Genomic DNA, 25,331 nt, shown 5'->3' on the forward strand with positions numbered 1-25,331 from the left:
ACCCTTGAAATACTAATATGCACTTCCAGTCAAGCAGATAAAAATAATAAGATCTCATCTGCAGTCTCTATGTTAGGTCAAGAGAGATCTTATCAAATATAAACCACCTTCTTAGATACAATTTTAAAACAGAGTGTGATGTTCTGCAAATGATCTTTTTTAGGGCTCAGCTACACAGTCCCTAAAGCCCATGATAGTTAAATGCCAAAGGAGGAGGTTGGAAGCATTTAACAGAGCTTCATAATTACATGAAGCTTAGGACAGGCTCTATTGAACAGACCACAATCAGGGACCATGATTTAATTTTGACTTGTTTCCACAAGTCTCGTTAAAATTAGACACAGTAGGTCAGCTAGGGTATAATACCAAACCAAAAATGAGCTTTAGGATTAGTAGAAAATGGTCTCAAACTGTTTGTTTTGGTCATGATGTTGTTTACTGTAAGTGGAACAAAATGTCTTGGCATAGTTGTGCTTGGAATTAAGCAACCCTGGATGTTTCCATGATACAGGAAGTTTGCCACCAGCATAAAAGAAACAATGTTTGGATAACTATCTTAGTATTCTGAAATTGTCTTGGCAAGTGACACTTGGAAGTTTTTTTGGAACTAAATTGTTGTTGTGCTGGACTCCTTCCTAACTGGAGACAAACTGCATCTTCTAATATGAACAGTTTGTTCCACCAGCTAGCATATTCTGTTCCATGCATTCATTCACTTCTTCTTACAGTGTATGTAAATGATCACGATTCTGTATAAATTGTAGAATTGTACAGAAAATGTCTCTGGCTATCTTTTACTGCATCTGTGGTTGCTTTGAAACAGCTAAAGCAAAATCAAATCTCTAATGCATGCTGTGTATTTTTAGAACATGTACTTTAGCCCTAAGCTGCCACCAGATCATGCCTAGTACTGTGCACATTTCCTAATATAAGATATATAGCTCTCCTTTTGTATATTATTATGTGAACATAAAAACAGTATGAGTGTCTCACTTATTCTTTTTTCTGCTTTAATGTAGAGAATTCTTGGATTTCTTGTTTATAAAGCTGATAAAATGTGAATGTTCTTCATAATGAGATCTTGCATTTGAGTGTGGATTTAGGTAAGCTAGATCCCCTCCTTTTTTTTTCTTTTCCTAAATCTAATATATTGGCACAGTAACACAAGTTGAGGAACCACTTTGAGTTTGCCAATGGAAAAAGGAGGGTATAAATAGATAAATAATAATAATAGTAGTAATAGAAATAATAATATTTTACATCATCATCCACCTGATGAACTGGCTTAATGGGCTCTTTAGCTTGGTACATTGATTGGTCTCTCTATATGGGTGTTCTGTCACATATCTCTTGTTAAATTATTTGATTATTTGTTTGTTTTTAGTGTTTGTTAAAAGTCTTTCTGGACATCTGGTATCAGATTTGGTAATAATAATAATATTTAACCTGTAATTCAAAATGTCAATGCTGTTCTTATCATATTGGTCTGTGTTGTGTTATAGTAGATGTAAAAATTATTTTATTTATGCATTTACTGAATTTTGCATTTTGTCTTTCCAAAATGGTATTCAGTATAGTCAAGTAAATGTCAAGTAAAGAAAATACATTTGTCAGGTTAGTAATGAATTCTAAAATTGTTATTATTCCCCTGGTTCTTTGGTCAGTATTGCCATTCAGAATGATCTCAGTGATGCAATCATTTAAAAAAGTTTAACCTATATTTAAATTGCCAAGTGAATTAAACATCTCTTAATATATGTGCCTTGTTTTCATAATCTGTCAAATTTCTGATTAGGAAAATCTAGAAGAGCAATGCAAACTCAGTTCTTGTGGGTTTTTTTGGGCTATATGGCCATGTTCTAGAGGCATTTCTCCTGACGTTTCGCCTGCATCTATGGCAAGCATCCTCAGAGGTGACCTCACCTCTGAGGAAGCTTGCCATAGATGCAGGTGAAACGTCAGGAGAAATGCCTCTAGAACATGGCCATATAGCCCGAAAAAACCCACAAGAACTGAGTGATTCCAGCCATGAAAGCCTTCGACAAAGCAATGCAAACTGTTTTAGCCAAGGGAAAATCAGATTAAGTTAAATATTAAATAGCCTGTGAAAATAAAAATGGCCTTGTTTAAAGGGCAATATCAATTGTGAAAATAAAACAAAATAAATTTCACTTTAATTCTAGAACAGTGGTTCCCAACGTTTTTTTAACCAGGGACCACAGCAGTCAATGTGAGAACAGCTGAAGCAAATGGTCTTTCCTAGATATCACCCTTAGCTTTTGGAAAAATAACTGAGCCGCACAGAGAACTCTATAGCTGGGTTGCTTCCAGACTGATGTTATCCCTCAAGTTTCATGAACTGAAGTGACTAAACCCTTGTTTCTGTGACTTAAGGAGGCAGATCTAATTGTCCCTTTTAACAAAATGAGTGCCATAAATGTTCAGGGGAATTTTTGATCTCTCCCTCCACTACATGCCATGGATAAGGGAAAAGCATCTGCTTCGTCCTTTGTCTTTGTGGGGCTAGGCAAAAGAGTTTTCCTACTCATTTCAGGTCTCCTGGAAACAATAAATTGGCTGCTTTAGACAGTTGAACACCATCAATTCTGTAGATCTCTGGTTTCTGAAAATCTACTTGGGCCCAACCCTTTATTTATTTAAATCCTTTAATGGAAAGTAAAATCATTATAAAAGCAGAGTGTGCCGTAATACAGTTTCTTTTCTTTAACTTTCAATTTGTATTTTCTCAGTCTGATTATACAATTTAGTTCATCCATACAATGTAAATACTCCAATTGGGAGGGGTTGTTTAATTTAAGGAAGGACATACATTAAAACACACACAAATAGAATGAGAAATTCCCAGCATTGTGTTATTTCATTCTTGGTTGTTTTCTTCATCTTAATAAAGCTATTATTTCATTCAACTTCCCTGCATGGAACAACACTTGCTAATATCTGTAATACCAACAGAAGGACATATCTTGGCAATAAACTTCTGGCTGGTGTTTAAGATCAGCTCAATGATCAGTTTAGAACAGTTGTGTTGTTCATTCTAAATAATTATTAACCAATGAACAACCAAATTCAAGATATTAATTTACTGTTATATTTTTTAAAATTTGATTATATATGGGGGAGTGAGATATAAAGAAGAGGTAGAGTAATAGGTTAATAACCTGAAACAACTAACTGTGAAAGTAAAATTATGCAAGTCATAACGCTTGCAATAGACTGGTAGAATCTAAAGTTAAGAAGCTAAACCAGGAGGAGGAGTTACATTATTTTCTAAATGTTAATTATGTGCACAATCACAATGGAGTGAACACAATGTTGATAGAATGAGATCACTGCTTCAAAAATATTAAAATCTGCACTGCATTCATTTTCATTTTGCTAATAACAGCTGACATTTCCGGGCCATAAAACTTGTTGTGAAGCTAGTAAAGATAGTATCTAGCAGAGATATTAATAGATGGGATTTAATTGTATGGTTGTACTTTCTGGGTTTTTTTTTTCTATGACATTGCAATTTAAACCTCAGCTTTCAAGTATACTGTTTTTGATGCAAGTTTGAGATTGGGTTCAACCAGTTCTGAATGGGAAGGTTTATTACAATCACTCTGCGAAATGGGCAGTCCTTGTTCTCATGATGAAAATAAAAATCTTGAACTGTAACAAAATTCTATGCACTAACATATTTTAGCTTACTGTGTGAGTCAGTGAGTCAGTCAATGTTTTATTACATTAAAGACTGTATATTGCCTACGGACTATAAACTTTACAACAATTGTACAGATCTGGTACATTGCACCTTACTCCCCATGCCCCTTGTGTATTCACGTTTAAAATCTAGCTGTGATTTAAATTAGTGTCCCTGTTAATCATTTTATTAATTATAAATGTCTGAAATGCTTGTCATATGTTCCACATCTATCACTTTGTAGATTAATTGTCAGGGTGCTATCCATTTATTGTTGAAATTACTAGCAAATCTACCATAGAGTTTAATGGATTTAACAGCCTGTGGTGTGTAGATGGGGACTGGAGATGGAGTAAAAATGACATGATTGTTCGGATGATTTAAACTTTATTATTTTTAAGCTATGCCTTATGGAACAGTGAGTTGATAAGCAAAAGCAATAAAACTGTATCAAAATCAGTTTCCCAGGGTTCAAAATGTTCTCTGAGAATATTCCTCTTGTTACATATGCAGTAGCAAGGATTATAGTGTTAATATATGTTGTGAGTTATGGAGCCGTCGCCTTTGTTCATACCTTTAATAACACTGGCTGACACACATTTTGGTGGCTCAAATATTAAATCTGTTTCTGGGTATATTTGACGTGCTGATTCCAAAAATGGCAGCAGTTTTCCCCAATCAGCACTAGTTTTTGAGTTACAGAACATGTGCTATACACCAGTCTTCATCTGCTTACCCATAAAAATCATGATAACCATATCTAAAAAACTAGAGCTAAGGCGGTCTATCCAATGCAATTTTCTGGATCAGTGTCCCAAATAGCCCCCAAAACCAAGACACCCAGAGATGTTTTCTCTCTCTTTCTGGTTGTAATTACTTTGTAGAAGGACCACAACCTGTAAATCACTTGTTGTGTCTCCAGGTATTACAGAATCTTAGGTTACAGAATCTTTCCAACATTATTTGAAATAAGTTTTATTTGTGAATAAAACAGCAAATTTGCTTAAATCTGTTGAGGCTTAATCTGAGGAGGAGGAGAACCCTTTGGTAGGGCCATGTGCTCCTGAATTGGAGCCCACCACTTCTGTAGTACCTCAGGAAGAAAGTAGTTCTTCCCTGGGTAAAGGGAATGATTTTACAAACAGATGTGCTTTTAGTGAGGATGTTTCACATGAAACTCTGCCAGATGCTCCTTTTCCAGAGCATCTCCCTGACCCTGGGAAAGATGTGAGGGAGGAGGAAGATGCTGGATTGTTGCCCATAATGCAGTGTTTTCAGTTATGTGATAGCGCCAAACTGAGGCAATTAAGGTTTTCTCAGTATTTGAAAGATAAACAGAGGAATTCTAGGTATTAGTTAGATAGTGTCTCCATGGGAACCAATTCGGTTTCTTAAATTAACCTCTTGGATTGCTCTGTGTGAGAGCAACTTTGTATTTTCCAAAGAAAGTCAGCTTTTCCTTGTACTCGGAGATTCTGACCTTGCTTTCATGTTATGTTTTCCTGTTAGAGATTGGAGAATCTCAATTGGATACAGTATCGGCTTTACTGTTGGTATGGGACTTTGTTTATTGTGGCCTTAAGAACACTCTGATTATAACCTATATTTTGAAATGACTTTTGAAGCATATGCTTTGGATGTATTTGTGCTTTTGCCTTTTACATATAACTTGGAAATACTTTTGTATTCTTTACCTTGGCATGTATTTTCAAACTAGTTGTTTTGATAGAACACTTTTTAAAAAATAAACCTTTCCTTACTTGATTGATTCCTGTTGGCTGAGTCATATTTGGGCTAATTAGCTCTTCATTGTGGGTGAAAAGGAATTACATAGATGGCTGGGCTGCAACAATATCTTTGCAATGCTTTATCTGCTGGAATATATCTGAGAAGAAATGGATGTATTATAACCACCCAGTTGACCTACACCTGAACAAGAACAAATGAATGTTTCCCTTTCTCATTATTTCAAGGAACCCATACAAGATGTAAGATTTTGAAAGATTTTGTGGGGATGCTCCTGCAAGACTCTACTGTACTGTCTAGGGCTAGGATCTGTTGGGACAACATCTGCTGTACCTTATGTAGATGTTAAAGGCTGTGACACAGTAGATCATAAACAGCAAACAAAGTTCAGTTAAGCATACCTTTAGCAATAAAAAATATGTTCTGATTTCATTTCCATCCCACTATTCCAAGGAAGTCAGCTAATGGACAGGTCTCTTCCTCCTCTTATCTTCAAAAAACTATGCTGAGTTAGATTAAATTTAGGGATGGTGACTAATGAAGTTACCTAATGACTTTGATAATTCAGTATACTGACGAATTATAACAGTGGCTTGACTCATCTTCTAAACATCTCTAAAAGCTATTTTGTTTTTAAAGTATCAGATTGAGCTTTTGTACTTGCATTCTACTATTGAAGTATACAGAATGCATGCACATTTCTGTATATTCAAACTGATTTAAGCAAACTTAAGTTTGGGAAAATACAAACCAGTTAAAAACTGAAACTGATAGATTCATCCATCCCAAACCATAGATCAATTAATGTTAACATTGTCTATTAACTCTGAGGTACAATGCCTAGGCAATACAAACACTGTTAAATATATAAACAACCAGAAAACAGCATTGTTCGAAATCAGCTGGAGATCTGTATTGATGTTCCATTTCCTCTTCCTAGCTTACAGCTGCCTCCTAAGTTAATTTTTATTGTGCATTCACAGAATGAAAGAGATGTTTTAAGTATTCTCAAAAGAAGCAAGTGACTGATGTTAAAAAGGCACTCCATTTGAAATAGTTGCTAAGGAACATGCCATCTTGAGAGAAAATCTGTTACTGTTTGTCCTCAGTGGAGAGAAGGTTTTTAAAAAATGTCTTCTGCTATGGTCATATTTTAGCCTCTAAGAATAATCAGTTAACATTATGCATACATCGCAGCTTGGTATCCTAGTTAGAAAACTTCAAGAAAGCAATAAGGTTGGATAAGATTGGATTGATCATATCTAAACTGCCTTGTGTTTCCAAGAAACTCAACGTAGTGAAGACAGAATAAAGTCCATGCTACCCTTGCAATAAATAGCTACAAACTGATGACATCCAATAGAGCCCTATATGGCTCCAGTCCAAGTTATCTGAAGGACCATATCTCTATCTATGTACCTGTCAGCTATCTATGATCAATTGGGAAGGGCTTCTATCTATCCCACCTGCCCAAGTGTATTTGAAGGGATCATGGAGGAGGGCCTTTTTGGTGGCTGCTCCTAGACTGAAACTCCCTCCCAAGCAGCTACAGACCTTTCTCTGCCAACAGGCATTTGGAGAAGCATAATAGGCACGCTGCTGGGGAGTCCGTGGGTGGGATTTTGGGGGAGGGGTGGAGTGTTTTAGAATGCATTTTAATTGTATTTTTGTATTTTAATTGTATTTTAACCAAAACCACACAGCATTATTTATTTATTTATTTATTTATTTATTTATTTATTTATTTATATTCACTTTGTTTTAAATGGGAACCAAAGTGTGTGGCTGTTAGCTGCCACAAGTCTCCATGGGGAGATAGGCAGGGTATAAATGAAATAGAAAAAAACTGTACTATCATTTATCTGGACCACACTTGGATTAGATGCAAATGTAATACTAAGTCCCTTCTCTCTTCATCTCAAAAATCTTGAGCTGCTGAGTAAAAAAAATCTTCCTTTTACAAAACAATGGGTTTGATGTATACACAGTATAGTACAATTCTGTGCCCCTGGGACCTGTACTTGCAGTTTCACTTGTATTCACAATTTGACAAAATACCATCTCTTTAGAGATTTGCTAAGGGACCTTCCACACAGACATATAACCCAGAATATCAAAGCAGAATAACCCACAATATCTGCTTTGAACTGGAATATTTGAGTCCAGACTGCCATATAGCCCATTCAAAGCAGATAATGTGGGATTTTATTCAGCTACTAGCTGTACCCATCACATGTTGCTGTGGCCAATGTTTCCTCCCTCTTTCTCTTCTTTCTTTCTCTCCTTCCTTCCCTCGCTCTTTCCTTCCTTCCTTTCCTTTTTTCTTTCTTTCTCTCCTTCCTTCCTTCTCTACCTCTTTCCTTCCTTCCCCTCCCTTTTTCTTTTCCTTTTTTTCTTCTCCTTTCTTCCTTCTCTATCTCTTTCCTTCCTTCTGGCTTTCCTTTCTTCGCTCCGTCTTCCCTTCCTTCCCTTATTTTTTTTCCTTCTCTCCTTCCTTCCTTCTCTACCTCTTTCCTTTCTTCCCCTTTTTTCTTTTCCTTCTTTTTTGCTACCTCTTTCCTTCCTTCCTTCTCTTTCCTTCCTTCTTTCTTTCTTTCCCTCCCTCTTTCTTTCTTATTTTCTTTCTCCCCTTCCTTCCCTCCCTTTTCCTTCCCTTTTTTTCTGTATTGTCATTTAGTTTTTCATCATTTAGCTTTTTTTGGGGGGGGGGGGGTTTAAGTCCTTTCCACTGTTTTGGGGGGGATTTTATGAGTGATGGTCACTCGTTGGACTGTTAGGGGTGTAGTGTCCAAAGTTCTTGTCAATTCATCAAGTGGTTTTTGAGTTACGTTAATCCCACAAACGAACATTACATGTTTATTTATATAGATGTAGAAGGGACCTATGTCATCCAGGATATTCTATAGTTTGTTTCTGCTCAAAGTTACAAGAATAATGTTAGAGCAGATATCAGATTTCAAGAACAGATGCCTCTCTTGGAATTTTCTATGTTTCCCAGAGTAACATTATGGCAACTTCTGGCAGAGGTCATTCATTTCATTGGGGTTTAGTTTCATCCACAGTTTCCTGCTTACATTGAAACCAAAAGCATTTCCCAAGTGGATACAGGAGTCTTAATGTAGATGTAAATTCCATCTTTTGAAAATGTGATGGTCTTAAATTGGTTTTTCTATGGTTATTTGGGTGTCTTAGCTGGTGTAGCCCAGTTAGTTACAGCTTTTAGTTTTATAGAAAGGAACTATAATATTGTCATTAACTGCAGACAGCTCTGAGAACATTTGTGATAGCAGTATATCAAAGGGCTTCTCACTAGGTGAACATGAACAAATGTAAACTACAAGTCTTTGCTGTTTCAAAAGATTGGGCAGTTCAGAAATAGCTTTCATTTCTTATGCATAACCCTTGGCAGTTTTTAATAAGTGTATGTAGCACACAATTTAACTACTGAAACTCCCTAATGAGTTCTTGGAGAGTCTCTGCTTACAACTGATAAAGCAACAGTCTTTCAAAATGGAACCTTAGATAAAAGCAAATCCAAGGACCATACTCCAGACAAATGATGAGCTTGTATGCTATTGTCCATTCCTTAGTTAAGCCACCTCCTGTATAAGTCACAGTGTGATTAGTAGGTTATAACATTTGCCATGCATTTATGCATAATTATCATCAGTCCTCTCCCCATGGGGTTACTCTATTATTTCAATTTACTCAAGTGAATTCTTTTTCAGTTAATTAAAATTTAAAATGCATGTTGCTGCTGTGTAGATTTTTGAAGTAAGCATTGAATGAATAGGAAGGAAAAAGAACAACACTAGAAACAAAAATGAGCCAATACTAGGAGAGAGTTAATGAGAATCTGAGAGAGATTGCATTCATTCAAACTTGTTCAATGAGTTGGGGGGGGGGGGTCCTTTGTTGGGGGAATCTGAGGAATCTATCAGCTTACTGTGAATCTCCTTTCCAAAGAAGGTTAGATAGCTCCATTCCCTCTTCTGCAGCAGGTAAATGTGGACTTTTATGCAGTGGAATTTTGGAGTGAGTTTTATAAAGAAACCCCTAGGGATAGCACTGTTGCATTAAAAATAATTTCAAGCGACATAAAAACAGCAACAACCAATCGTTTTGAAATGACTTTTAATTCAATTTTATTTTAATGCTATATGTGTCTGGACTCTGTGTGGATACCTGAAACTATGGATAGTAGCGAAATCTATTAAAATGAATGGCTTTTGGCCCAAGAATACTATAGAGTTGCATTGGAGAGACTAGAGAATGTTTAGCGAAGACATACTGTATTAGATAAATGAACATGTGAATACATGTCCTGTGGATATGGGGTCGTACTGAATCCCATTCTTTATTATTTTGTCTTTATTTTTAATCTTTTGAATTGTCTTGAGCCCCAGTTTTAGGGGAAAATTGGAACATAAGCTAAACAGAGAAAAGGCAATACTTTGATTGTCTGTGTTAACAGATTTTTACCCTGAAACAAACTGACCAAAATGTATTAGTGATTGTATGGAATAAATTGCTCCATAATGGATTCAGTAAAATAATGGTCACATAAAATTTTGCTCTATTAAAGTAACTTTTGGTCATTGATAGCAAATTATTGTTGAACTAGAAGTGAAGGCTCGGACCTAAGAAGTCTCTGAGGGGTTGACAACTGGACAGTCTCACACTCATCCTATGTGTCCCACCTTGACATTTTTATTGATCATTTAGATGTAGAAGCTTGAGACTCACTGCAGTTTTGTGCATTCTTTTCCCTTGAAAGTTGAAACCACTTAATCTCGAGAATGTTCTTTTTCTTCTTCCTTATAATAGCTGAATAGCACTATTTTGGCTATTCTACATTGTACCACATATTCCTTTAGAAACGGATGTTTATATTTTTCTTTCTTTTTTTATGGTCAGCTATTTTCCATTATCTGAACATCAGCCTGGCAACATAAATCCTTGTGAATAAACATTCCCGTGAAGATGAAGCTACAGCCTTTAACCAGTCATTTTGTTGCAATCTGTTTCATAGTCTGCTTGACAGGTAAGATAACCTCTTAGTTGAAACCAATAGCTTCTGAAAAGGCCCTAAGGTTGCAGTCTTAAGCACACTTATAGATGTGTATGCACCACTGAGTAAAGTGGGTCTTACTTCTAAATATATGTCTATAGCAGTTTCTCAATGTCTGCTTCTCCATATGTTTTGGACTTCAGCTCCCACAATTCCTAACAGTTGATATGCTGGCTGAGATTTCTGAGAGCTGAAATCCAAAACACACAAAGGAGCAGAATTTGAGAAATGCTAGTCTAAAGGAGTACACTATTAGATGAGAACTCTCAAGCTAAATTGGTTTCACATGTCTACTTTACATTTTTACATATGTATTGAGAGCCATCATTTTACAGTTTAACCTAAGAAGTGGAAATCATGTGGTCTTTCAAATTTTGGACTGCTAGTCCTAGCATTCCTAGCATTAATATTATGCTGGCTGAGGCAGCTAGGAGTTGTAGTCAAGAAACAAATGGAAAAATTAAAATGATGAAAAACTTATGTATATGCCTACTGTCTTAAATTTGTAGCTGAAAGAAAAAAATGTATTTGAAACAAAACCTGAGTTTGGTCCATTGACTGTACAGTTATTTCCACACTTGCTTAACAATAACAGTCATTAAGCTCACTGGGACCTACATCTATATAAGCATGCATAGAATTGTCCAATGAATGTTACAACCCAGATATTCCACCATCATAATCTCATGCAGTGTTATCCCAGAGAACTTCCATCAATTCCTTTTTTGCTCTAGGAACATTAGGATAATGATTTTTTCAGTTCATTTGCAAGAATGTTTATCTTCTATCACATTTTCCCTTTCCTTCTCTCATTTTCCCCATTGCCAAAGAGATGTTCAAACTGGCAGAAAAGTTGTAATATTTTCACAAAGACAATGCATTTTTTAATTGTTTGGTGTTCATTCTTCTTTTATTGTAAACAGGCCAGAGGGTTTCCAGTGGGGCAGGATCGCCTGGTGAGTAATGTAAAAATTAAGAAACCTCATGATTTGCTTCTGAACAGATGCATTTTATATTGCTGCAGCACTGATGTGACTTAGTGCAGATAGATTCTTTGTAGAAATGGAAAGAATTTTTTAAAATATTTTAAAAAAACAATCCAAAAGTGTATTCCTCAAATATTTGAAAACCAATCAGGGGAATTCTTGACTTGCAGGCATCTTCACATCTCAGAACTTGCCAAGGACAAAATTTAGACAATTTGCATACAAAACAGCATTTTCTGCATGGAAAATTTCTGCAAACAAAATGGCTTTTAGTTAAAAATGTGTGTAATAATTAGCGTACAACAAGTGTCAAGACCCAGAAGCCTCAAGAATGCCAAACACAGTCACTATCATGCTGTACTACAACAAGTTCCCAGTTACAACATTTTCTGTCCTGTTTCTGGAGACAATACCAAATGTGAATTTCTTGCATAATAAGTATTGCAAAATAAACTGTAAATAGCTTCAAAACTGCCATTTTTGTCGACATTCTCACAATAGGAAGAAAATGGCTATAATTACTCATTGCTTCCTTTGAGAACAAAATTAGTGAATAATTTCATCCCTAAGCCTGTGCTGGCAATTCAGCTTTCTGTAATGTCCCTAATGATTATTTTAATGGTCTTGATGTTGATCTAAATCAGCATTGAGACCATTAACATAAAAATAAGGAGCAGTACAAAATTCTGTCACAAAATCTTTATATTCCAAACTTTTAGATACTTAAAAATAATTCAAATTAATTATTTCATATTATAAGTACTTATAATATGAAACAATGTACTTAATTTAAATTATTTATTTTATAGAATAATGCCGTCTTTCCTGGAAGCTTACAAATTCACTATTGTGTTAAGAATGCCTACCTGTTCAGTGCTTTTGGTCTTGAGTTCTACATGTACTGAAAAACGAATGGGAAGAAGCATTCTTCAAACAGACATTGGGGAGTCTTAATTTGCCTCTTTCAAGCTGGTGTTCAGAAGTCAGGTGCAGCCAATATTAACTTTTTTTGCTGAGATTTATTTTGTTAGCAGTAATAAAACAGGTAATGCTTGACAAATTACACAGTAAATCTTCAATAATCCATTCCTGCAAATGAAATCTATGACACTTTTTAATTTAATAATAGTTGTTCTGAAGAAAATCCCTTAGGAAAGTAATGCTCTCTCTCTTTCTCAACTCTGTTTGTAGTACGTGATATCCATGGACTCACAGTGTATGTACGAGGTGAGTTGCTTCTTCTCCAATTTGCAAAATGAGATCATCCAATTGTTTCACAATTTTGTGTCATCAGAATGTTGTTCATAGTTCAAAAACAAGGCTGAGCACTCACGTATGGAACAGAAAGACATTTTAATTTGTCCAACAGCAATGTCATATTTCTACTCAGACAATAAGACACTGCTCAGACATAAAGCCCACTAAATTTGATGAAGCTAAAGGAGCAGAGGGCCTATAAAAATTGGTAAGCAAAGTTTATTTATGATATTTATGAATTGTTGTTCAGCCATACAGGTTTTAAAATGGTTTACAACAATTGAAAACGTCTGTATTACTCCTGGAAAAACAACACCTGCTACCATCCCCTAATTTAAAGATGTGTTCTACTTAGTGTTATGATGGTATAAAAATGCAGAAGTTTATATAAATGTACTTTGTTCTGACAGGAGTCCAACTGAAATTAAGATTCACACAAAGTGCAAATTTGTATCCCAATTATTTTTTTAAACTCTCATAAATCTATGTCCATTTGGATCAGTAGTTACTGTATTTCTTTAATTCCAAGACACACTTTCTCCCCTATATAAACATCTCTAAAATGATATGTGTCTTAGAACTGCAGGTGTATCTTATGTATTTTGGTGGTGGTGATACTGAAATTAACGTGTCTTACAATAATGGTGTTTTTCAGTTTAACAGGAATAAGTTCAAGAAATATAGTAGTTAGAAAACCAACAATCATTGTGTTTGAGATAAATGATGCCTGGAAGTCACCTTCACTTATATGTTTTCTAGAATATGGCTTTTCAAAGGACTTTCTGTAGTTAATGGAAAAAAGAGTGACAGTTGAACTATACACATGGACTATACCCAAATTGTAGTACACATGTATATTTCTCTAAGATGCTATTTTCTGGAAAATCAGGGTCCAAAATGGTAGTTCAAAATTGCACTGTCAACCTGCCAGAAGATGATTTCTGAACACACATTTTTTTCACTGTTAAATAATTGTTTGAAGCCATTTCTCTTTTTAAAATCTTGAGTAGCTTCATTTTTTTCATGCTGGGAAGAAGATTTTCTTGAAAACTGTCTAGACACAATAATGTTGTTGTCATTGTATCCCCAGCACAAGCAAAACAGATCAATTTTTTTACTTTTAAGACCAACAATCTGAATTGATATTGTGTGTTATGAGTGTGGGGCTTTTCTAAGGCAACAGTTTTGGAAAAACATGTTGTGAGCTGAAAGCTAATTATATTTCTACACTTGAAATTCCCCATTAGTTATACCTTTCTACAGAGTTCATGCTTCTTAAAAATGCTATGTGCCAGGTATATGCTACCATTTTTCTGTATCTTTCAGCAAGTACTCTGTATAATCATGTATAAGTCTAGAAATGTTAGTCAAGGATATGCCTCTTTTTTAATAGGAGTTAATTTGTACTTGACTTATTCAAGATCCATATACTGTTAACATCATAATGCTTGCTGAAGTTAAAGAAAACAAATTTTTATAATTATCGCCTGATATACTGCAACGTACCTTGAAGTCCACTAATTTCAGATATTTGGGTTTATTTCAAAATTGGTTGCACCTAATGTGATATATTTCATTTTATTTGAGCACCTGCATAAGCATAAACCAAGCAATTATTGAGACTGTGGACAGACATTTTTATTTCAATTTATCTCATCATTTTGGCATTAATTACTTCTCACCCTGGAATATTTTCCAGAGCCTTTTAAACAGTAATTCTGAAGAACAGTTTGAAATCAATTCTAAATTCAGATGTTGGTTTCAGATGTTGGTTGCTATGAAACTGGGAATAATTGTGTATATTTTTAGCTGATACAATTTCCAAAGTTTGTATTATTTAGCTCATGTAATTATTTTTGTTTGCCTCATTATGCTTTCAAGTTTGGAAGGGAGCAAGCAGGCTGGATATAGAAATTATTTACTTTTATGCTGTCGCTAAGGGTCAGAATAATGGAGATAGTTTGCCAAATATTCAAAAGGATAACATTTATTGTGCAGAAAATGAGTGACAATTCCAGGGAGCAGGTTTCTTTAACAGAAATAAGTAGAAATTCATCCTCGTGTCCTACCTGGAGGAGGCCTCTGCAGACAAAGAAGAGGAAGAGGAAAACTAAGATAACAGTCTTCAATTGGAGTGAGAAGATGCTGGCAATCCTGTGCCAGCATCTGGAAACCGAGTCTGAACCACATCATTTAGAGCAGAAGTTCTGTAATGTAGTTGGCCTTCTGCCCCCTTTTCAGATTAAAAACTATTCAGTCCCCCTTGGAAATCAACCTTCTTTAAGGGAACAAACAGAAAGCTGCAGTGAAAAATTATGTATCTATATTTCTGCCAATGTCCTACAGTATTGTCAAGAAAGATATTGTAATTATATTTCATGTTAAATTGTCAAATATCAAGTTAATTTATCAATAAATATCATTATATACACATATTCCTGCTAATCCATGTTGGACTTCCTGCCAGTGCACGACACACTCACCTGCCAACACTTACCTACCTGTTGGCACACTTGACCAATGATCACATTTAACTTGCATTGTGTGTGTTTACTAGGAAAATAATCACTATGACTTTCACTCTGTGCTACACAACACAGTATTAACATTTTTTCAACATTCTCTTCATTATGCTTCCACCACCTCCTTATTTTTATTCAACACCCCCTAATTGCACCCTAAAATACCATTGCTCCCCTGGATTGTTCCCGCACACCCAGGATGCAATATTATTGAAGAGAGGTTAGAGATCAGACCACTTCATTTTGGAATGCAAAAAATAATGGCAGCAACCAAAGCACAGAAAATACATTTGCTAGCTTTAAAAGAATATCCCGATTTAAGTGTGTAAATTAGTATAGTCGGCGCTGTTTCTTTGCTGCAAAACAACAGGTCCACAATCTTTATTTGGTATCCAATTCCCTCTTGCTTCCTGATGTTTATCTTGGTTCTGACTACTACAATCATGCTTCTGTTCTTGCTGGTTCTTTACAGACTCATCTTCACTATGCAGTTGGGTCAATCCTGTGGTGGCTAAATGCGACACAGGATTAATATGGCTTAATCCTTAGTGCAGCTTTGTGCCAAGTTAAACAACATTGGGGGAAAGCCCAAATCCTGACCCAGGATTCATGTTTTCACCCAACTGGGCTGGTTCCTAGCTGGAATTGGCCACAGTTGGAATTAATACTATTCTGTGTTCGGGGGCTCAGGTATCCTGGGGACACAGGATGACAGTTCAGTCACCCCCTCCTACCTGTATGGTGTCTGTTCCTAGCTGTAACACCTTATCTACCTTGTTCTTTGACTCCCTGGCTGATGTCAGCTTCCTTAGCTCTCCACCACTGGGTGGCTGCCCAGCAGTACCAAACCATGTCCTGGGTGGCTAGTGGGGACTTTCTCCCATATCCAAGGGGGTGAGAAAATTCCTCTCACATAGAGGGCCAATCCATCAGGATGCTGGATTGACCCCACATTACTGGCCAGTATAGAAGCCCCCTCCTCCATGGCATTCGGTATCCCAACACATTTATTGAATGGACAGAGTCAGCTATCCAGAATAGTAAAAGTATAAGTAGCTAATTAGAGAAGTTAAAAAGAGATGCAGCAGAAAGTATACCTTGCCTAGATTTTTCCCAATTTCTTTGAAATTTTTTCCTCATAATCATATTCTGCACATATATAGTAATAACACTTCAAATAGTGAATTGTGTCAGTTATGTAACCAAAAGAGGGCAAGAGAGGAGTTTGATAATATTCAGAGAATTCCAAAATCTTCCAGAAGTAGGAAAAAAATAGGGGGGGGGGGGGAAGAATCTCAGCTATGAATATTCTCCTGTGAGCATAATCAATGGCCACTGAATACTGTCTGATATAGATGTTGAATGGATGTAGAGAATGAAAGGCATATAATGAACTAAGCTATTGCACCTGTTTGCAATACTGAGCAACTTGTGATATTTTAAAGAAGATGTCTCTCCTGCAGATTTAAACTAGTGTAATGATTATCCCTTGTCTCTATTGTGGGAGTTATCTTTTGGTGGAATTTTGGCATGACATAATGTCACCAAATCAGAGTTTCCAAAATTGTTTGACAAAGGAATGACTTTTGAACTGGTATAAATTGGATATGCACTGGCAATATACATGTGCAGTAAAAACGTTTCTAATAATAATAATAATAATAATAATAATAATAATAAGCTTTATTTGTATCTCAATCCCTATCCCCGAAGGGACTTTGGATGGCTATAATCTATATACAGTAGTTCCCTGATAAACCGTCATGATATTTTTGAAGCTTTTGCTAAATTTATGCCATTGACTGAAAATAAAATTTAATTTCTTATAAATGAATTTCTTTCTTCCTAAAATTCATTAGCTTTCCTTTTTTTCTTTATTATTGAATATAATATGATTGCAGTGTTGAGCCATGGGAATAAAAACCAGGTGATACCCAAAAAGCCACTAAAAGGAAACTGTTCCTCGGAACATTGTTTGTATTCATTTAATTAAGGTGACCTAATTTAAGTGCTGCTTCATTTGAGAGGCAAACATCCTCCTAATCACTGGCCTGTAGTGTCTACAAGTGTAACTCTAGTTATTTTTAAGGAATGCACAGTTCTACTGTAGAAATAGTGTTTACTATGATTAAAACAAGATCTATACTGAAAATGTAGGTACATCAATGTTGGCCTATTAACGTCATTAAAATTCATGAGATGCAAGAGATAAGAAAAAAGTAGTCCAGAAGTCTGTTTACGTAGTAGCCAACCAGTTGCCTGTGGCTAGCATAGAAGAAAGGCATTACTGAATAAACTCCCTCCTGCATTGTTGAAGGCTTTCATGGCTGGAATCACTCAGTTCTTGTGGGTTTTTTTGGGCTATATGGCCATGTTCTAGAGGCATTTCTAGAGGAGAAATGCCTCTAGAACATGGCATATAGCCCGAAAAAACCCACAAGAACTGAGAAACTCCCTCCTGCTCATGCTCCCCACTAGCTAATATTGCTCTAAGACTAAAGAGCTTTGTGTATCCATTGTGTCTTGTGACCATTAATTGCTGTATCCTTCAAGTTTTTTAAAATTCAATTCCCTTTTGAAGCTGGTGAAGTTGGCAGCCATTACTGCTTCTTCCTAAATGTATAGCAGAATGTGTTCTGTGGCAAGTGTGGTGAAACCTGTGACCTCTTCACGTGGCCCTTTTGGGCCATGCCATTGCGCTGGCAATTGCCGGTGAAAGGGAAGGTGTGTAGGGTGGCTCGTGGTGCCCCATGTACCCTCCCTCCTCCCCTCATCACATTGAGGGGAAGGGAGAGGGTGTTTTGACACACTTTCCCTCCCCGCATCAGATGGCAGAAAGGACAGCACTGCGCATTGCCCCACTGCCCTTCCTGCCATCACATGGTAAACCAAGGGAGGAAACTGTGGTAGCTCTGTCAGAGCTGCTCAAACTACAGTTTTCTCTCCATATTCAAAAAGAAAATGCCTTTTGATACTTCTCCACTTTGAGAGGAATGTGGGCAAGGATTGATATGATGGCACACAGCAGGCCCCGTCCTTGCTGCAATTAAAAGTTGCAAAATGTGGCAAAATGCGTGGTGTGAAGAGGTCCCTGGACAGAGAACAGGAGGCTTTGTGTGTGGCACTAGACGCCACAATGCAGGATGTGATGGGGGTGGAATCATAGGCTATGTAAGGCTTGGCTGTCCCCTCACCTGCTGCTTTGGATCATTGCAAAGATTTGATACAATACCTTATCTAAGACGAGTCATTTCAAAATATCCTACAGTTTTGCCAATGTTTTCTTAGTAAGGTTTATCACACATAGGTTTCTGAAATGGCAGTTCATTACTTTATTTCCAAGAACAGCTTCTATTTGTGGATAAAATTTATTTTTGTCAGTAAATTAGAAACATGCAGACAGTAATTTGGCAGATGAAGAATAAATTGATTCAAATGCAAGGGATTTTAAAAGAGTGAGGCTTTGCTGCTTCTCTCCAGAGTGAAATTATTTTTATGGTACCATAATTTTGACATTGATATCTGGAAGAACGGTCAAATTATATATAACTTGCGGTGGTAGCTATACTGATTACTTCTTAAATGTTTTAGATACTGATTGAATTATCATTGAACTTCTCTGTTTAATTATTGTGGAATATTTGTTTTGCGTTTGTATTTTGTTTTTCTAGAATAAAAAGAAGGAATCATTTTGAATTACATTTAGCTTTTACCTTCCTTGACTTATATTTGCCAGAAGGGGAAACATAAAGAATGTTAAATCCATATGCCCTGCTTATAACCCAGGGAGAATAGCAATGTCTGAAGTTTTAAGCATTTCTCCCATCATTGCTGTAATTGATTTAATTGTTTCCTGCACTTCTTTGTGGTGGCAACTGCAGCAGGAATGGGGGCCACCACATTCAGGAATGTGGGTCAACTTAGAGGTTGCATTTTTTGTAAAATATAAAAAAATATTATTTGACTGCAAATTTTTCACGAAGAAGTAATGGGAGCATTTGGAGGGACTGATAAGTTTTTTGTGTGGAAGCAGGTTAAGAAAACTGGATTTAAATGGGTTAAGCTATGAGAATTTAAAGCAGAGAGTCAAGCAAAAGGGGGTGGAAAGAGGGATGAGAACATTTAGTGAGACTGACAATATTGCTGCTGCTGACTGAGAGAGGACAAACAACAGGGAAGTTTAGCAGAAAAGAAAGGAGAAGGGTGGGAAGGTGTGAAAGTGTTTTGGTTGCTGCAGCCAGTAGATAATAATTTATTCTAATTGTAAACATTATTAACAGTATTATGGGAAAGCTAGCACAGTGAAGAGATCTGAGTCTAGGATGAAGACTGGAGATTAAGATTCAAATTTCTGCTCAGTCACTAGGTGACCATGTCCAAATTGCACTTGCTAGACCTAAGAGGAAGACAATGATAAACTTTCTCTAAACAGATCTTGGCAACGAAACTCCATGTGATAGCTTGCATTGCTTTTTTTATCATGTCATCAGCAACCAGACATTTGTATTACATTTTTAACAAAAACAAACAAACAGACAGACGAAACACAGAATTTGCAAGCTTGGTAGTTGATTAAATGTCCTTTGACAGTAGCTGGCCACTTGGAGTGCCTCTGGTGTTGCCGCAAGGAGGTCCTCCATTGTGCACGTAGCAGGGCTCAGGTTGCATTACAGCAGGTGGTCAGTGGTTTGCTCTTCTCCACACTCGCATGTTGTGGATTCCATTTTGTAGCCCCATTTCTTAAGATTGGCTCTGCATCTTGTGGTGCCAGAGCACAGTCTGTTCAGCGCCTTCCAAGTTGCCCAGTTTTCTGTGTGCCCAGGGGGGAGTCTCTCATTTGGTATCAGCCATTGATTGAGGTTCTGGGTTTGAACCTGCCACTTTTGGACTCTCGCTTGCTGGAGTGTTCCAGCGAGTGTCACTGCCTTGGTCCTTTCACTATTGGCTACTACTTCCCAGAGGATGTCAGGTGGTGCAATACCAGCTAGGCAGTATAATTTCTCCAGTGGTGTAGGTCGCAGACACCCCGTGATAATGCGGCATGTCTCATTAAGAGCCACATCCACTGTTTTAGCGTGGTGAGATGTGTTCCACACCGGGCATGCATACTCAGCAGCAGAGTAGCATAGCGCAAGGGCAGATGTCTTCACTGTGTCTGGTTGTGATCCCCAGGTTGTGCCAGTCAGCTTTCGTATGATATTGTTTCTAGCACCCAATTTTTGCTTGATATTCAGGCAGTGGTTCTTGTAGGTCAGAGCACGGTCCAGAGTGACTCCCAGGAATTTGGGTGTGCTGCAATGCTCCAGTGGGATTCCTTCCCAGGTGATTCTCAGAGCTCGGGATGCTTGTCTGTTCTTAAGGTGAAAGGCACATTGCTAAGGTGAGCTTACTATAGAGATTTTTTGGTTTTTTTGGCAAAATCTGTCCAGAAAGATATGTTGCCATTGCCTTCCTAAAGAGTGTTGCTTGCCCAAAGTGAGTTTCCATGGGTGAGCATGTCAACTTCAAAGGATCTGATGGTGGTAAAGCAAGTGGAGTATATATTATGTGAATTATGACTCTGGTCTTGGACTTGTCTCTTTTAAATGGTCTTTTAAATTTATGATGATGTTTTATTTAATGTTTAACTGTGTTTTTATTGTTGTTGTTGGCATCTAATGGTTCCCAATTGTAAGCCGCCCTGAGTTCCCCTCTTTATGGAGGTGAGAAGGATGGGATATAAATGTCTGAAATAATAAATAAATAAATCTGTGGAATGTCCAGGGTGGGCAAAATAACCAGTGTCTATTAACTGAGTGTTAAGGGTGCAATTAGCAAGCCTGATTTGCAGTGTTTGCAGTGGACTCTGCAAAAGATGCTTCAACTGTTCTTCACAAAGAGGAAAATCAGCTTGTTTGACAAGCCTTACAAAGGCTGACTTATTATTTATTATCAGTAAATGTTTGATTTACATATCTATTTTATATACTTATATACCCAGAGTCATATAAAAATTATTGGAACAACAGTGGCCCTGGGTGGAAAAGTTTAAGAAAGCCTACCCATAGTCATTTCTGGAAACTTATTTTTTTGCTCACATGTCCTAACATGTTGAAATTTGGTATGCCTACAGAGGAGGATGTGTTGTAGCAGTATATCAAAGTTCATCAAGATTGGTGTAAAATGAGGGAGGGAGAAGGACCTGGAGTTTCCCCAGTACCAGTGCTGTTTTCTGCGTATTGCGCAATCACGTCCACCATTAACGAAGTGATTGAGAAGTTCTGGAAGTTTTGGAAAGTTCTGACTTCTTTTTGGAAAAATTCAGAAGTGACTTTAGAATCGAACCACCAGGACCCCCTACATCCGAAACGAGTTCTGAACTATTTTTTTTTAAATCAACCAAGCCTAATACACACATTTGAATTAGGAGCAGTTAAAGTTCTGAGGAGGCGGCTATATTTTTCACTATCAGTTAGTATGTAGGAAAATGAAGCACTTTCTCACTCTCGGTAGCTTGCTTCCTAGTACAGTGCCAAGTGTCAATTGTTCAGACAGGAAGACACACTTCTCTCCTCCCCTTCCTCCTCCCCTTCCTCCTCTTATCACATTGTAGATAACCAGTATACCTCCCTAATACTCCATTATCTGTCCTAACATGGGGAGAGTATGTAGAGAAAACCTACTTCATAGCACAGTCATACCTCAGTGGATTTTTAAAGACTTACAGATCTAAATATATTCAGTACTAGAAACTGATCAAAAGTCTACTACACCAGAGAATTCATCAGATCTCACTAAAGGTGATATCTGCAATTGTAATTCGCATACTTATGTAGCTGACTTAGAAATTTGCAATCAAAGGCTGCTTTCAGGGTCTTAAAATTGTCAGAAAATATATTTCGCTAGTACTCGAGACTTCAGGTTTTTTTAATCCATCTGAAATATTCAAATATAGAGAATCTAGTAAGTAAAGATCAAGCTTTTCCTCAGGTGAACTGAGATTTTTTATTTAAAAAAATGACTTAGAAGTTGCTTCTATTTGAAGCTTGTCTGCTATGATCAGGGGAATTTACTATGACGTAAATATCGAGAATGCTAATCTTATCGCAAATGTTAATCTCTTTTTAAACCCATGCAACATATCAGCTTTAGGGCAGTCTTTTTCTGAAATAAATAAGTCATATATTTTCAGCTTGGAAGTCACACATCCTCACCTGCAAAATCTACCCACGTAACTTCAATTCTAGGAAATTTAACCAGCATTGTCTGCATTGACATTGATGCTTTCATAACTTGAATAAAAAAAAAGGTTTAGGAGTGCCTATAACCTTTAAAATCAGTTTCATGCCAAGCCCCATACAAAATAACCCCAAAGCTGCATTTTTTTTGAGAACAGCTATACTTTTGAGATGGTTTTAAACAATTGATTTTAATAGTCTATATAATAGTCTATATAATCTGATTTTAGTGTTTGTGAATATTTTTAGTTATTTTATGATCTGGCATGGAAAGCTTTCTGTGTATATGTTGTGCTCCACCATGAGTCCCCTTCAGGGTGAGAAAGGCTAAATATAAATATTTCAAATAAATAAATATATTTTGAACAACACAGGTTCACATCTGTAATCAATCAATGTCTCGAGTACTGGCAGACAGAAGTATACCGGGAATACACTACCATCGGGGATGAGGCACTACACACAAAAATACTAGTTCCCTCCTTCTGTAGTGTCTACCACATGTAACCAAGTGTATTGTAGCGATTCGAGCTAGCTATCAGGTTTGGTCACTGATGAATGTAAATCTTAGAGTAAATTAATCCAGAGTGTTACTGATTCCAGAAGGAATGTGAAATAGTTGTCAGTGCAAAACCTTACTACAAATTTGTCCGATTAGGTAACACACAAACTTTCATCTCTTTATGACCATGTATGAGGATTTGAGTGGGATGATATAAGGCCAAACATTGCAAGTGATAATGTACTTCTGGCACATGCTGTGGGAATTTAGTGGCAGGGCACAATAATATCTGTGAATGTATTCCTTTTTTCTGCTTCATACATTCCACAACTACGGGTGTAAGTATTTGCTTATTCTGGTCAGGTATTAATATCAGGTGTTTCCTTTTTTCTGGACAACAGTATACTACTTTTTTCAAAAAAATACCATATTTCACCACATAATAGTCACATTTTGCCCCTTTACATAGTGAAAAAATCACCCTTTGAGGGACTTTATTCACTGCCTTTTTGAATGTGCAGCTGCACAAGTGGATTAAGCCTCACCCACTCATATGGATATACCTTCAAAGTGTAGCTTGAATAGGAGAGGCAGGTGGATGGGTGAATCCATCCACCTGCATGCCTCTCCCAAGTTATGGAGGTTTCGCTTGCAAAACATTCCCGTTCCCTCTGCAGCTATGAGGCTTGCTTTGGCTGGCCTGCACCCTACACATAATAGTCACACCAATGAACTAAGGGTGCAGCTATTATGTGAGGAATAGCAATATTATTATTTTTACCATTCCGAAAATGGGGGTATGACTAACATGCGATGACTATTCTTATGTGATGAAATACAGGTAATTTTTCATATTAAAAATTAAAAATTAATGATAGTTATTTGAGGTTGAATACTATTGTCTTTTGCACAGAATAAAACTTTTTCTTTTTCTATACAAGGCTTTTTTTTTTGCACAGAACATTTTAGCCCCAGAGGCACATATACTATTTTGACTAAGCTTGCTTTCAACTGAGGATATCCGCATGTGAAAACAGCCATTCTTGTCCAAGATGAGAAAATGTGTAAATATTCTTTAAAAGCTTTATTAGTGCTAAACTCTACTTTGCATATAGTTCCTGGATATAGTCTGCTGTCCTAGAAAGCATGTTAGCAAAATAATCAGGTGACTGTTTAGTTTGAGAATATGGTAATGAAGCCAATTGCTAATGAAGCTAAACTTTTGATTTCATTTGTGCTGTTTATAATGACTTGAGCTAGAGGATATCAGATGTCATTTCCATCTTGTGAGGGTGCTTGTTGGAGATATTTCAGTCATCTGTATCTTCCAAGAACACAAATGTCTCCAGTAGGTTTTCAGCTTTATGACATGATAATTAACATCATCAGTAGAGAGCCAGGTACTTCTCACATAATATTACATAGTTTATTCTTTTCTGTTCAGAAATATATTGACAAGGTAATAATGTGGAAAATAGACATCTATAACATTTAAATTGTTGATATAAATGTATTGTCGAAGGCTTCCCTGGCCGGAATCACTGGGTTGTTGTAGGTTTTCCGGGCTATATGGCCATGTTCTAGAGGCTATCTATATGGCCATCTAGAACATGGCCATATAGGCCGGAAAACCTACAACAACCCTGTTGATATAAAGTTCCGTTATAATGACATAAAATGATTTATAGGCCTTTAAATTCTACACACTAAAGCAGTGTTTTCAATGGATGGCATGTATGTATAAATAAGTAAATAAATAATAAATAAATGCATGTCAATTTATTTGCAGATGAACAGAAAGGATATGGGCCAATTTTTGAAGAACAGCCCATTGATACAGTCTACCCAGAAGAATCTCCTGAAGGAAGGGTTACTATGAATTGTAGAGCAAGAGGGATCCCTACTCCAACTTACAAGTATGTTAATGTATATCTATATGTAAATGTATTTGAGTAGCAGTTCAATTTAGTACTGGAGATTTTGACCTAAATTTAATTGTTCATCTCAGTTTCACTATACCAGTGGTTCCCAACCTTTTTTGACCAGGTCCCACTTTGCCCGGGGCCCACTTGATTGGGGACCACTTTGACCAAGAACCACTCTTCAACATTAGTACCAAAGAGATGGGGCTGGCTAGCTCTGTGGAAAGGAGTGGAAATATACTTTAAAGAATCACTCAGTTCCTCATAGGGATAACAACTATAGATAGGGAAGATGAGGGATCATGGGGAGGAGTGAAGGGAAATTGCACTATGACTTTAAAGCTCTTTGTCAGATTTTAAATGAGCATATGTATAGAAATCAATTTGCATTCATATGCACATCCC

The 25,331-nt window shown here is 36.7% G+C and overlaps 1 protein-coding gene across 1 annotated transcript in view; it reads left to right on the plus strand.

Moving 5' to 3' along the window:
• Positions 1 to 25,331, plus strand: part of CNTN1 (contactin 1) — a 207,829-nt gene that overhangs the window by 133,655 nt on the left and 48,843 nt on the right. Inside the window, exons 3-6 of the mRNA XM_060777601.2 lie at positions 10,367 to 10,493; positions 11,444 to 11,476; positions 12,698 to 12,733; positions 24,794 to 24,920. Of these exons, the coding sequence (XP_060633584.2) occupies positions 10,433 to 10,493; positions 11,444 to 11,476; positions 12,698 to 12,733; positions 24,794 to 24,920 (257 nt within the window). The 5' untranslated portion in view covers positions 10,367 to 10,432. The remainder of the gene's footprint in view (positions 1 to 10,366; positions 10,494 to 11,443; positions 11,477 to 12,697; positions 12,734 to 24,793; positions 24,921 to 25,331) is intronic.

This window comes from Anolis sagrei, chromosome 5 (assembly GCF_037176765.1).
Source record: "Anolis sagrei isolate rAnoSag1 chromosome 5, rAnoSag1.mat, whole genome shotgun sequence".
Classification (NCBI taxonomy): Eukaryota; Metazoa; Chordata; class Lepidosauria; order Squamata; family Dactyloidae; genus Anolis; species Anolis sagrei.